Source organism: Capra hircus, chromosome 18 (genome assembly GCF_001704415.2).
Source record: "Capra hircus breed San Clemente chromosome 18, ASM170441v1, whole genome shotgun sequence".
Classification (NCBI taxonomy): Eukaryota; Metazoa; Chordata; class Mammalia; order Artiodactyla; family Bovidae; genus Capra; species Capra hircus.
In genome coordinates this window covers 66,253,110-66,266,694 of record NC_030825.1, presented here as the reverse complement: position 1 = coordinate 66,266,694, position 13,585 = coordinate 66,253,110, and the positions used below count along the sequence as shown (strand labels likewise).

Sequence of the window (13,585 nt, the reverse complement as noted above, 5' to 3'; positions counted from 1 at the left end):
CCATTCTAGTGCTCTTGCCTGGAAAGTCCCATGGACGCAAGAGCCTGGAAGCCTGCAGTCCATGGAGTCGCTCAGAGTCGGACACGACTGAGCGACTTCCCTTCCACTCTTCACTTGCATGCATTGGAGAAGGACATGGCGACCCACTCCAGGGTTCTGGCCTGGAGAATCCCGGGGACGGGGGAGCCTGGTGGGCTGCTGTCTCTGGGGTGGCACAGAGTGGGACAGGACCGAAGCGGTTCAGCAGCAGCCCCTTCTGGGACGGAGGCAGGACTACATTACCTAGAAGGCTGCGCTCCACGGCGGCTGGGAGGGGCGGGGCGCTACGGGCGCCGCAGGGGGCGTTGCGGGGCCGCGTTTTCTGGGGCGGGACTTCCTGCGTCGCCCGCGAGGCTGTCCGCTGTTGACGGCGAGGTGTTGTCTGTCTCTGGTGACCGCGATCGGCGAGGACAGCAAGGCAGGCCCACGTACGCCTCGGTGCGACCTGGCGGAGGGTGGGCTACGCCGCCTGTGCCGGCCGCTGGCCGGCGTCGTCGCGTGCTCCTGCGCTCCCCGCGGGGCGATGGCGGCGCTCTTGACCGCGGGGCAGGTGAGTGGACGCTGCGCGCCCGCTCGGACCTACCCACGTGGCCCGGGCGCACTGCGGTGCTGGCCGGCGGTGGCCTGTGTCTCGGCGCCTTGTCCTCTGCAGGACGCTGTCTCGGAGCCTCGGGAGGGCGTCGCTTGTGCTCCGTGTGGGAGCCCAGGTTAGGGGCTCCGTACGGTGGATCCTATTTCTGTCAGTCGCTGGGACGCCGTGTAAAAGGGCGAGACGTGCCTGCTAGAGTTCCTCCCCTCAAGCCCACACCAGAGGCGTGGAAGGACCCGCGGGGCGGAGCGCAGGCCGCACAGTCCCGAGACCTTTCTGCGTGTTGAGCCCGCGCCCCTCCCCGAGTCTAGGACCTTGGGTAACTTTCAGTGCTGCCCTTGACTTTTTTTTTTTTTGGCTGAGTCGTGAGGCTTGTGAGATCCTAGTTCCTCGAGCAGGGATCGAACTGGTGTCACCTGAACCGGGGATTATTAACCACTGGCCCGCCAGGATACTTCCTGTGCTTGGCTTTTATATTAAAGTTCCTCCACCTGGGTTTAGGAAACTAGAAAAGGCACATGCATGACATGTATTATCTAGTGTCCAGTATGGTCCAGGGGGCATCACTCTGGCTGTCTTTTCATGGAACTGCCTCCTGAGCCCATGTTGATGGCAGAGGCGCATCCCTGGGGGAATCTGGTCCTTGGCTTCCCTTTCCTGAATCCTCTATAAAGATAAGGGCTGGGGTGGGGAAGAGGCAGCAGTAGCCTGCAGCAGTCTGGGGATTGCTGCTCTGCTAGGACAGAAAAGGTGTCAGGACCAGCTGGGAGCCCAAAAGGCCAATTTACCTTTAAGTTTCCTGGGTGGCTCCAGAACCTGCCTGCTAGTACAGGAGATGTAAGGGATGTAGGTTCAATCCCCAGGTCGGGAAGATCCCTTGGAAGAGGGCATGGCAACCCACTCCAGTGTTGTGGCCTAGAGAATCCCATGGACAGAAGAGCCTGCCAGGCTACAGTCCATAGGGTCTCACAGAGTCGTTCTAAGCCTGACATAGGTCACATACACTTCAGAAGTGGCAGTGGGTTTTGGTTGGTGTACAGCCAGAGTGAGCCTGTTCTGATGGTAAAGTATGATGGTGTAAAGAATGTGGGGTCCTTTGGACATAAAAGCAGAAGAGGTCCTGGGTGACTGCATAGCCATTGCCCCGAGTGCCCTCTTCACAGTCCTGATCACCGTCAGGACTTGTCCTATTTGTTGATTTCCCCATCCACTCGGTTCCCTTCTTTTCTCTATTTCAGACTCATTCCCATTGGCTGTCCTGAGAGAGGCTTTTCCTGGTGCCCAATCGCAAGCAGGCAGTCACCTCCTCAGCCTTCTGGCTCGTTTTTCTTGAGTTTGGAACCTTTTGGTCCCTCTGACATTGTTGTGTTCTTTTATTTAGTTGTTCATTTAACGTCTGTTTCCAGCCCTAGAACTTGAGCGCCTGTGGTGCTCTCTGCCAAGACCCGGAATGGCCCAGGCTTATCAAAGGTGCTCAGGAGATGGTGGGATGAATGAGCCTCCCACCCAGGTGCTCTCAGCACACCTACAGTAAATACAGTCTCCTGCTCCGCGGCCCACGGGGCTGCACTGCGTCTGCCCCGTGAGCTCCTCCGTGCTCCCCCCGCTCCCGTTCCCTTGCTGCACTCGTTTCTGCCCAGCGTGCAGCTCTTGCCCTTGCGTCTCCCTTTGTCTGGGGCCCTGATCCCGGATCTCTGCAGGGCTGTCTCTCTCCCCGCCCCCGTGCCTCAGCGTCTCCTCTTAGGGTAGTCTTTTCCTGGCCATTTTCCTTCTGGCTGAGGTACCCCTGGCTCCCCGCTGCGCCTCTTCTGGTAACTCTCTGCTGTCTTTTGCTGGATGGATATTCAGTTCCCAGTTCTGTTCCTTTTTTTTTTTAAACCATGCAACATGGCTTGTGGGATCCTAGTTCCACAACCAACAATCGAACCCTGGGCTTTGTCAGTGAAAGCGTGGAGTACTAACCACTGGGCAACCAGGGCATTTCCCTCCTTTTGTAACTTAAATCTGAGGTTATGGGTGACTTTCTAGGGCTCCCTGGACCTAGAGCTCTGGTCTGGCTGAGATAGGGAGGTGATGATGGCCTTTCCCTCGAGGGCTGTAGGGGAATTACAAAAAGTCACAAAAGACACGGAGCACTTCACTGTGCCGGCCCTCCCGCATCTGTTATCTTCTCTTTAGTTCTCAGAATCACGGCACATTGGGAATGAGCATAGTATTAATGGTGACACTGATGCTTGGAGAAATGAGATCTTGTGCCTACGGTCACACTGCCAGCAAGTGTCAGACTTCAAACTCTTCATTTGAACCCCGGATCTCTGGCCCAGAGCAAGGAATCTGCAGTCACTTGAACGTCAGCGTGTGAAGCCCTCAGCCTGGGCAGGCGCTCAGACTGGGTGAGGGCAGCTCAGGTGCTGTCACTGCTGTGGCCATTGTTGGAATTACATCTTGAGCATTTTTCCCAGAGCACTTACTCTGCCCCCCGACCTCGTGGAACACCGCTGTCTGTGTCATCTCCCGTGGCCTCCTTCATGTGAGGCTTTCCTCTCAGCCACAACTGCTTTATGTCCCAAGGCTGCATCTGCTTCCCCCTTGAACCCAGCCCAGAACTTGGCCATTAGCAGGCCTCATGATTCAGGCCTAGGTCTCTGCACCTTCACCAGCAACACAGTGACAGGCTTGAGCCCACCCAAGTACACATCACCAATGTTGCCGTGTTTGACTCTCCAGGTGGTGGTGACCCTCAAGGATGTGGCCGTGACCTTTACCCGGGAGGAGTGGGGACAACTTGACCTGGACCAGAGGACCCTGTTCCGGGAGGTGATGCTGGAGACCTGCGGGCTCCTGGTCTCCCTGGGTACGTGCTCAGCTCTTAGACCTGTGGGGAGCCCAGCCTCCTCCTGGTTTCTGGCTGATCAGAAGGTCACAGGAGTCACCTTTGTTGCTCCCCACAGGCCCTGGAGTTTGCTGGGCCCTCCTCTTCCTGCCTGGTCTGTGTATGTAGCAGGGATCAGAGGGATAGAAGCAGTGTCCCTGTGAACACCAGCCCTCATCCCGGTGCCCAGTACCCTCAGGCATCAATCTGAGGTCCCTGTTCTTGACTCCTCTGCCGGGAAGCTGACTGACCCAACCTGGTGGGGTCACATGTCCCCACAGCCAGGTAGCAGGACTGCTCTCTGAAGAGAAAGTGAGGCAGGCAGGCCCTCCACAGCATTTGACATCAGTGCCACCAGGGAATTGAGAACTATTGATGCCTCGATGTGACCCTGAGCAATTTTGTTTCTTTTGGTTTGAGGTTGGGCTTAGGCATCCTTGGGTGGTTCTGAAGCACAGGGTGACTTGGAGGAATCATCAAAGACGTTCCGGAAGGAGCGTCTGCTTCCCAGGGTCCTGTCCTATGCCCTGGCACGGGCCTGGCTTCCAGTGATGATGTTCAAGGGCACAGGTGTTGCGCAGACAGACGACCCTACCTTCTACGGCAGTTGAAGCCCTGGAGTGGTGTGTGCGCCCTTAGTTCCAGGTCACGAATCAATACTTTATTTACTTGGGGAGCAGCTACATTCATGGTCTTCCTCTTCCTGTCACAGAGTCCCAGATAGGGTGGAGGGTTTCATTCTTCTCATCAAACACCTGTATCCTGTTTCTTGCTCCATCCACAGGGCATCCAGTTCCCAAACCAGAGTTGATCCACCTGCTGGAGCATGGGCAGAAGCTATGGACAGGAACCAGAGGCCTCTCCCACAGCACCAGCCCAGGTAGGAACTGGCAGCTGCTGGCCAGTTGCGCTCATGGCAGCCTTCAGAACGTGCGGGGACCGGCGCCTCTGAGGTGCCATGTGAAGCCCTTCGTGGGGTCTGGAGGTTTCTCTCGCATCGAGGTTCAGTGTGCATCAGCTGGCAAGCTCAGGACCACACCATTGTTTAGAGAGCTAGACGCCTCCTCCTCCTTGTTTCTTTCTTTTTAATTTTCTCTATTAAATTGAAGTACAGTTGATTTCCAGTGTTGTATTAGTTATGCTGTACAGCAAAGTGACTCAGTTATACACATCTGTATATTCTTTCTTTATATTCTTTTCCACTATGGTTTATCCCAGAACATCCAGTATAGTTCCCGGTGCTACAGTAGAGCTTGCTGCTTATCCATCCTATATGTAATAGTTTGCATCTGCCGATCCCAAACTCCCAGTCCTTCCCCCTCATCACTACCCCACTTGACAACAACAAGTCTGTTCTCCACGTCTGTGAATCTGTTTCTGTTTCATAGACAAGTTCTTTTGTGTCGTATAGTTAGATTTCACATATAAGTGAGACCATATGGCATTTGTTTTTCTCTGTCTGACTTATTTCACTAAAGCATAATATCTTCTAGTTCCATCTGTGTTGCTGCAAATGGCATAATTTCATCCTTTTTATGGCTGAGTAATATTCCGCTGTATATAAGCGCCACAGCTTCATCCATTCATCAGTCGATGGACATTTAAGTTGCTTCCATGTCTTGGCTATTGTGAACAGTGCTGCTGTGAACACAGGGGTGCGTGTGTCTGACAGCCTGTGGTGAACGATGTCAGATTCATGATCTCTAAAGATTTAGCTTCAGGACTAGGGACCAGGCTTGATCACTCAAAAGCTTTTGTGTAGCAGAGTTTTATTAAAATGAAAAATGGACAGAGAAAGCTTCTGACATAGAGACATGAGAAGTGGGACAGTGAGTACCCCTCTTGCTAGTCTTAGCAAGAGAGCTATATACTTTTTAATTGGTTATTACAGTGAATCAAAAGAATGTCTCACCTCATTGGTGGAGAAATCAAAAGCTTTTCAGACAAGCAAAAGTTACAATTCAGTGCCACCAAACCAGCTTTACAACAAATATTAAAGGGACTTATATAGTAAGAAATACAAGAGAAGAAAAAGATCTGCAAAAGAATGTCTCAAGGTTGTAAACATCTTACTAGACCTGCTCCCACAACTTGCATTTTAAGATGACAGGATTAGAACTGACAATAGGAAGATCTTGAGTTCAGTCGCTCAGGCGTGTCTGACTCTTTGCGACCCCATGAATCGCAGCATGCCAGGCCTCCCTGTCCATCACCAACTCCCGGAGTTCACTCAAACTCACGTCCATCGAGTCGGTGATGCCATCCAGCCATCTCATCCTCTGTCGTCCCCTTCTCCTGCCCCCAATCCCTCCCAGCATCAGAGTCTTTTCCAATGAGTCAACTCTTCACATGAGGTGTCCAAAGTACTGGAGCTTCAGCTTTAGCATCATTCCTTCCAAAGAAATCCCAGGGCTGATCTCCTTCAGAATGGACTGGTTGGATCTCCTTGCAGTCCAAGGGACTCCCAAGTCTTCTCCAACACCACAGTTCAAAAGCATCAATTCTTCGGCACTCAGCTTTATTCACAGTCCAACTCTCACATCCATACATGACCACTGGAAAAACCATAGCCTTGACTAGACGGACCTTAGTCTGCAAAGTAATGTCTCTGCTTTTGAATATACTATCTAGGTTGGTCATAACTTTCCTTCCAAGGAGTAAGCGTCTTTTAATTTCATGGCTGCAGTCACCATCTGCAGTGATTTTGGAGCCCCAAAAAATAAAGTCTGACACTGTTTCCACTGTTTCTCCATCTATTCGCCATGAAGTGATGGGACCAGATGCCATGATCTTCGTTTTCTGAATGTTGAGCTATAAGCCAACTTTTTCACTCTCCTCTTTGACTTTCATCAAGAGGCTTTTTAGTTCCTCTTCACTTTCTGCCATAACCCATAATATACATTTTAAGATAACAGGATTAGTCAGAAGGTTTTCAAGAAGAAGAAACTGTCCTCAAGCAGAATACATTGTTGTTATGCAATCCTTAGTACAGAGTTGAAGCTCAGTTGTTTAGTTGTGTTAAAGAAAAAAACGTTTTATGTGACTAAGACTAAGGAATGTGGAAAAGAAGAGTTTGTCCTTTTCTCCTCCTTGAGAACGCCACACCCGCTATCTCCTCCTCAGGGACCCCAGAGTTCTTATCAGCCTGAAATTGACTTTCTCATGTCTTTTCAAATTAGAGTTTTGTCTGGATATATGCCCAGGAGTGGGATTTCAGCTTCACTTTTTTTTTCAGCTTTAGTTTTTAATATACATATAAACTGAAGTATCCTTTACCCCACCTAAAATTTAGAATATTTCCAGGACTGTGGCAGGTTCTGGCGCCCCATCCTTGTCAGTAGCTGCTCTTATAGCGATCCCCACAGTTGACACTCTGTCATTGTGGATAGATTTTCTTTGTTTCTTTCTGAGGATGGGAGTGGGTGCCTTGAACAGCAGTTTCAGTTCTCAAGGCTGGTATCACCAAGGTTCGTTTCTTCTGAGGCCTCTTTCTTTGGCATGTAGAACAAGATGGCTTGTCCTGGATGGTGGAGTTGCTGTTATCCTAACTGCCCCCAAAGCAATGAGGATACTGACGTTAGACTGCTTCAGAGAATCTGAGCCAAAAGAGATATGTGTCCATTGAGATCTATTCTATTGATCTGGCTTTGTATGATTGTGAGAGCTAAGAGATTTTGAAATTTGCAGGGCAGGCCAGTAAGCTGGGAGAGTAGATGCTTGCAGCCTTGAGTCTGGAGGCAGAATTCCTTCCCTCCCAGGGCATCTCAGTCTTTTCTCTCTCTCTCTTTTTTAAATTTATGTATTTTTAATTGGAGGATAACTGCTTTACAATGTTGTGTTGGTTTCTGCCATACATTAACATGTATCAGCCATTGGCATACATACCTCTTCTCCCTCTTGGCCTTCCCTCCCAACCCTGTCTTTGCTCTTAAGGCTACTAATTGATTGGATTTGGCCCAACATATGAAGGGGAACCTGCTTTTCTCAAAGTCTGAGAATTTCACTGTCAGTAGTACCTAAAAAGTACCTTTACAGCAGCATGGCAAATGGTATTTGGACAAAGAGCTCGGCACAACCACCAAGCCAACTTGATGTACAAAATTAACCACCATAAACGCTCACACGGCGCCAAGAACTGTGCCAAGAGCTTTGCAAGCATTTTCTCATTTAACCCTCATGTCAGCTGGAGAAATAGTCTTCTTGTCTCTCAGGTGAGAAAATTATGACTTAGAGAAGAGAGAAGGGACTTCCCTGGCGGGCCAGTGGTGAGAGCTGCATGCTTCCACTGCAGGAGGCGAGGGTTTGATCCCTGGTCAGGGAACTAAGATCCCACAAACCACGCCTGGAACTGAGGCATTCTGACTCCAGAGCCCTTCCTGCTGACACCACATTAATGCCCCTCAGCAGTGGAAAACGTGGCCGGGCGTGGCCCTCCGCCCCTTCTCTTCTGAGATGTTCACTGTCTCCTCCCTATAACCGCCCTTGTAGTATTGCCGTCACCAGGCTTCTCGTGCTGTTCTCTTTCTCTAACTCTTTTTTTCCTTTTCGGCCACATCACAAAGGCTTGCGGGATCTCCAGAGACTGAGCCCAGTCCTCAGCAGTGAGGATATGGAGTCATAATCACTGGACTGCCAGGGAATTCTTTCTCTTCTTTTAAGGCACTATTTTCAGGGTTTTGTGTATCAACCACTTGTTTTAGTTTTTGTTAACTCAGTAAGTCATGTCTGACTCTTTGTAACCCCAGGGACCCCATAGCCTGCTGGGCTCCTCTGTCCATGGGATTCTCCAGGCAAGAATACTGGAGTGGGTTTCCATTTCCTTCTCCAGGGGATCTTCCTGACCCAGGGATCGAACCCATTTCTCTTTCTTTACCACTGAGCCAGCCGGGAAGCATCAACTACTTAGATAACACTTATTACCTCCCAGGTCATCTTCTAGGCACCTTTTTTTAAAAATTGGAGTAGAGTGGATTTACATTGTTGTGTTAGTTTCAGATGTATGGCAAAGTGATTCAATTGTACACACATGTATATATTCTTTTGCAGATTCTTTTCCTTTATTGGTTATTGCAAGATATTGAGTATAATCCCTGTGTTATACAGGAGGTCTTTGTCGTTCATCTATTTCATATATAATAGTGTGTATCAAGTAATCCGAAACTCCTATTTGTCTTTCCCTCCTCACCCTTTCCCCTTTGGTAACCATAAGTTTGTTTTCTGTCTGTGGGTCTGTTTCTGTTTTGTAAATAAGTTGAGTTTGTATCTTTGGGGGCTTTTAGGTCCCACATGTAAGTGATGATATTTATCTTTCGCTGTCTGACTCACTTCACTTAGTATGACCCTCTCTAGGTTCATCCGTGTTGCTGTAAATGCTTTTATTCTTTTTTCATGGCTGAGTAACAGTCCGTTTTCTTATAATTCTTAAGCAGTCTCTAGGGGTAAATCTACTCACTCACATTTCAACCCAGTACCCCATGCTTCTTTCTGGCAACTCCCGTGTCAGCATTAGGACCCAGCTTATGGGCTTCCCAGGTGGCACAGTGGTAAAGAATCTGCCTGCCAACATAGGAGACACAGGAGATGTAGGTTCGATCCCTGAGTCCGGAAGATCCCCTAGAGAAGGAAATGGCAACTCACTTCAGTATTCTTGCCTGGGAAATCCCATGGACAGAGGAGCTTGGCGGCTACAGTCCATGGGGGTCATAAAGAGTCAGCCATGACCAAGCACACACGCACGCGCGCACACGCACACACACACACACAACACATCTCGGGGAAGATGGGCTATTTTTTCCCAGTGTCGCAAGGTGGCATATTCCTGCACTCTTATAGAACCAAGGCATCACTCCTCGGGGCAAATGCTCTCCAGGCAGTGTTATTGGAACTGTCCTCCCTTCCTCGCTCCAGGTCCTCTTTCTCCCGCCCAGCTTGCCCTCGGCTCACCCCTTTCGTGCTGTCAGGGTACAAGGATCATGAAAAGTAACTGGAAATCTAGGTTATGTTGGTGCGAAGCTACAGCAGGTGTCAGAGGTGCTGCTCTCGTCCTCATTTGTCCACTGAAGTGTCGCTTTAGTTGCTTCCCTGTTGCATCACTAAAAACCCTCCTTCATGTATCGGCTTCTTTCCAGGTGACAGACCAAAATGTCAGACCAGAGAGTCAAGCAATTCTCAACCAGTTTTATCTGAGGAAGCCTTGCTCCAGGGAAGCCTGACTCTGGGATCTTCCTGGGACTCCAGGCTGGGGCGAGCCGGGGCTGTACAAGGGCTCTTGGAAATGTGGAGCGTTCCAGAGAAGCCAGAGGTGGACGCTGGAAAGGAGGCCCATCCGGGGAAGATGAGCCTTGAGGATGACGGTTTAGGGGCAGGTAATGGTCTGCACTCGGGAGCGTTCCAGAAGAGAGTCTCTCAGGAGGATGTTCTCCACGAACGTGACGCACAGCGACCTGGAAAAGGCTCCCCCATTCATCGCCTCTACAAGTGCAAGCAGTGCGGGAAGGCTTTCAACAGGAAATGGTACCTCGTGCGCCACCAGCGGATTCACACCGGCATGAAGCCCTACGAGTGCAACGCGTGTGGGAAAGCCTTTAGCCAGAGCTCCACGCTGATCCGCCACTACCTCATCCACACCGGGGAGAAGCCGTACAAGTGCGCTGAGTGCGGCAAGGCCTTCAAGCGCAGGTCCTACCTCCTGCAGCACCAGCCGGTGCACACCGGGGAGAAGCCCTACGAGTGCAGCCAGTGTCGCAAGGCCTTCACCCACCGCTCCACCTTCATCCGCCACCATCGGACCCACTCGGGCGAAAAACCCTTCGAATGCAAAGAGTGTGAGAAGTCGTTCAGCAACCGAGCGCACCTCATCCAGCACTACGTCATCCACACCGGGGAGAAGCCCTACGAGTGCGCGGAGTGTGCCAAGGCCTTCCGCTGCAGCTCGGAGCTGCTGCAGCACCAGCGGGTCCACACCGGCGAGAAGCCTTACACCTGCACCCAGTGCGGGAAGGCCTTCCACCGGAGCACCTACCTCCTGCAGCACTCGGTCATCCACACCGCGGAGACGCCGTTCAAGTGCTCCCAGTGCGGCAAGGCCTTCAAGCGCAGGTCACACCTCCTGCAGCACCAGCGGGTTCACACTTGAGAAGGCGGCCTTTACCCGCTGCTCGCCCTTGGTCTTTAAGGAGGAGATCCAGGCTGGAGGGGAAAAGTTCTTCCCAGCAAAGAACACTGGAGAAGGCTTTTTTGGTCCCCTCTTCAAACCCACAGGCGGTCACATGGGAGAGACGCCTGGGAATGCAGTAAATATCCGGAGCCTTCAGCTCCCCATCATGGGAGGATTCAGGCTGTAGAGAAACTCAGCCAGAAGGCTTGTCACCCGTGGGTCCACCTCTGTCAACTTCAGAGCACACACTGGGAAGAGACAGCCTGCAGATAACCTGAGCTAAAAGAGAAAGGTCTTCCTGCCACCTGAGATGGTGTAGTGAAGAGGAACCACCTAATTGTCGCCTTGAGAAAAGTTCTGTGGCAGGTCATCCACCACTTGTGACACTGGAGCCACATCAGAACCTCATGGAGCTCGGGCTTTTCCTGTGAGGAAGCACAGAGGGGACAAACTCAGGGGCGTTTGCACTTACAGCAACCTCCGGCCCTGGGGTTCCCTTGGGTTTGCACTTAAGAGGCCATCTCAGCATTATGTTGAAAAGGAAAATAACAAGGGAACTCCCATATGGTCCAGGGTTAGGATTCTGTGCTCTCACTGCTCAGGGCCTGGATTCAGTCCCTGGTCAGGGAACTAAGATCCTGCAAGCCCCACAGTGTGGCCAAAAAGAAAAATGGCAAGGAGGTGGAGGGGATGCAGAGGAAGATTATAAACATGAAAAGTGAAAGTGTTCATCACTTAGTCATGTCAGACTCTTTGTGACCTCCTGGGCCTTAGCCCGCCAGGCTTCCCTGTCCATAGAATTCTCCAGACAAGAATACTGGCGTAGATAGCCATGCCCTTCTCCAGGGGATCTTCCTGACCCAGGGCTTGAACCCAGATCTCCTGCATTGCAGGCAGATTCTTTCCCGTCTGAGCCACTAGGGAAGCACAAACAAACAACGGAAGTGCTTTTGCAAGCTCTTCTGGACTTTCCTGCCAAGGCTGCTGCTGTTTTTGATCAGTTCTATTTTTGAGGGGCAGTATTTGAGAGAGGAAAAGGGTGCAGCCCTTTATTTTTATATGTTCACTGCTGTCCCCAGCCATTAGGCGCTTAATTATTTGTGAGAAATATGAAGGCTTGAGTCATGAGTAACTTGAAGTACTAAGAAATTGGAATACTAAAAATATCATTCAGGTCAGTTCAATCTCTCAGTCGTGTCTGACTCTTTGCGACCCCATGAATTGCAGCACGTCAGACCTCCCTGTCCATCACCAACTCCCGGAGTTCACTCAAACTCACATCCATCGAGTCAGCAATGCCATCCGGCCATCTCATCCTCTGTCATCCCCTTCTCCTCCTGCCCCCAATCCCTCCCAGCATTGGAGTCGTTTCCAATGAGTCAACTCTTCACATGAGGTGGCCAGAGTACTGGAGTTTCAGCATTAGCATCATTCCTTCCAAAGAACACCAAGGACTGATCTCCTTTACAATGGACTAGTAGGATCTCCTTGTAGTCCCAGCGACTCACAAGAGTCTTATCCAACACCACAGTTCAAAACCATCAATTCTTTGGTGCTCAGCTTTCTTCACAGTCCAACTCTCACATGCATACATGACCATTGTAAAAACCATAGCCTTGACTAGGTGGACCTTTGTTGGCAAAGTAATGTCTCTGCTTTTCAATATGCTATCTAGTTTGGTCATAATTTTACATCCAAGGAGTAAGCATCTTTTAATTTCACAGCTGCAGTCACCATCTGCAGTGATTTTGGAGCCCCCCAAAATAAGACTGTTTCCACTGTTTCTCTAACTATTTGCCATGAAGTGATGGGACCAGATGCCATGATCTTCATTTTATGAATGTTCAGCTTTAAGCCAACTTTTTCACTCTCCTCTTTCACTTTCACAAGAGGCTTTTTAGTTCCTCTTCACTTTCTGCCATAAGGGTGGTGTCATCTGCATATCTGAGGTTATTGATATTTCTCCTGCCAATCTTGATTCCAGCTTGTGCTTCTTCCAGCCCAACGTTTCTCATGATGTACTCTGCATAGAAGTTAAATAAGCAGGGTGACAATATACAGCCTTGACGTACTCCTTTTCCTATTTGGAACCAGTCTGTTGTTCCATGTCCAGTTCTAACAGTTGCTTCCTGATCTGCATATAGGTTTCTCCAGAGGCAGGTCAGGTGGTCTGGTATTCCCATCTCTTTCAGAATTTTGCACAGTTTATTGTGATCCCCACAGTCAAAGGCTTTGGCATAGTCAATAAAGCAGAAATAGATGTTTTTCTGGAACTCTCTTGCTTTTTCCGTGATCCCCTGGATGTTGGCAATTTGATCTCTGATTCTTCTGCCTTTTCTAAAACCAGCTTAAACATCTGGAACTTCACGGTTCACGTATTGCTGAAGCCTGGCTTGGAGAATTTTGAGCATTACTTTACTAACCTGTGAGATGAGTGCAATTGTGTGGTAGTTTGAGCATTTTTTTGGCTTTACCTTTCTTTAGGATTGAAATGAAAACTGACCTTTTCCAGTCCTGTTGCCACTGCTGAGTTTTCCAAATTTGCTGGCATATTGAGTGCAGCGCTTTGACAGCATCATCTTTCAAGATTTGAAACAGCTCGACTGGAATGCCATCACCTCCACTAGCTTTGTTCATAGTGATGCTTTCTAAGGTCCACTTGACTTCACATTCCAGGATGTCTGGCTCTAAATGAGTGATCACACCATCGTAATTACCTGGGTCGTGAAGATCTTTTTTGTACAGTTCTGTGTATTCTTGCCACCTCTTCTTCAATATCTTCTGCTTCTGTTAGGTCCATACCGTTTCTGTCCTTTATCGAGCCCATCTTTGCATGAAATGTTCCCTTGGTATCTCTAATGTTCTTGAAGAGATCTCTAGTCTTTCCCATTCTGTTCTTTTCCTTTATTTCTTTGCATTGATTGCTGAA

At 49.9% G+C, this 13,585-nt stretch overlaps 1 protein-coding gene across 1 annotated transcript; it reads left to right on the top strand.

The window, feature by feature from the left end:
* ZNF550 (zinc finger protein 550) lies at window positions 297-11,898 on the top strand. The gene is made up of 4 exons (XM_018063467.1): window positions 297-589; window positions 3,356-3,482; window positions 4,285-4,380; window positions 9,629-11,898. The coding sequence occupies exons 1-4, from the start codon at window positions 563-565 to the stop codon at window positions 10,633-10,635; spliced, it is 1,257 nt and encodes a 418-aa protein (XP_017918956.1). The 5' UTR covers window positions 297-562; the 3' UTR covers window positions 10,636-11,898.

Coding starts and splice junctions, on each gene's coding strand:
- ZNF550 (XM_018063467.1), top strand. CDS start 563: ATGGCGGCGCTCTTGACCGCGGGGCAG. Junction 590..3,355: donor CGCTCTTGACCGCGGGGCAG/GTGAGTGGACGC, acceptor TTGACTCTCCAG/GTGGTGGTGACCCTCAAGGA. Junction 3,483..4,284: donor CGGGCTCCTGGTCTCCCTGG/GTACGTGCTCAG, acceptor CTCCATCCACAG/GGCATCCAGTTCCCAAACCA.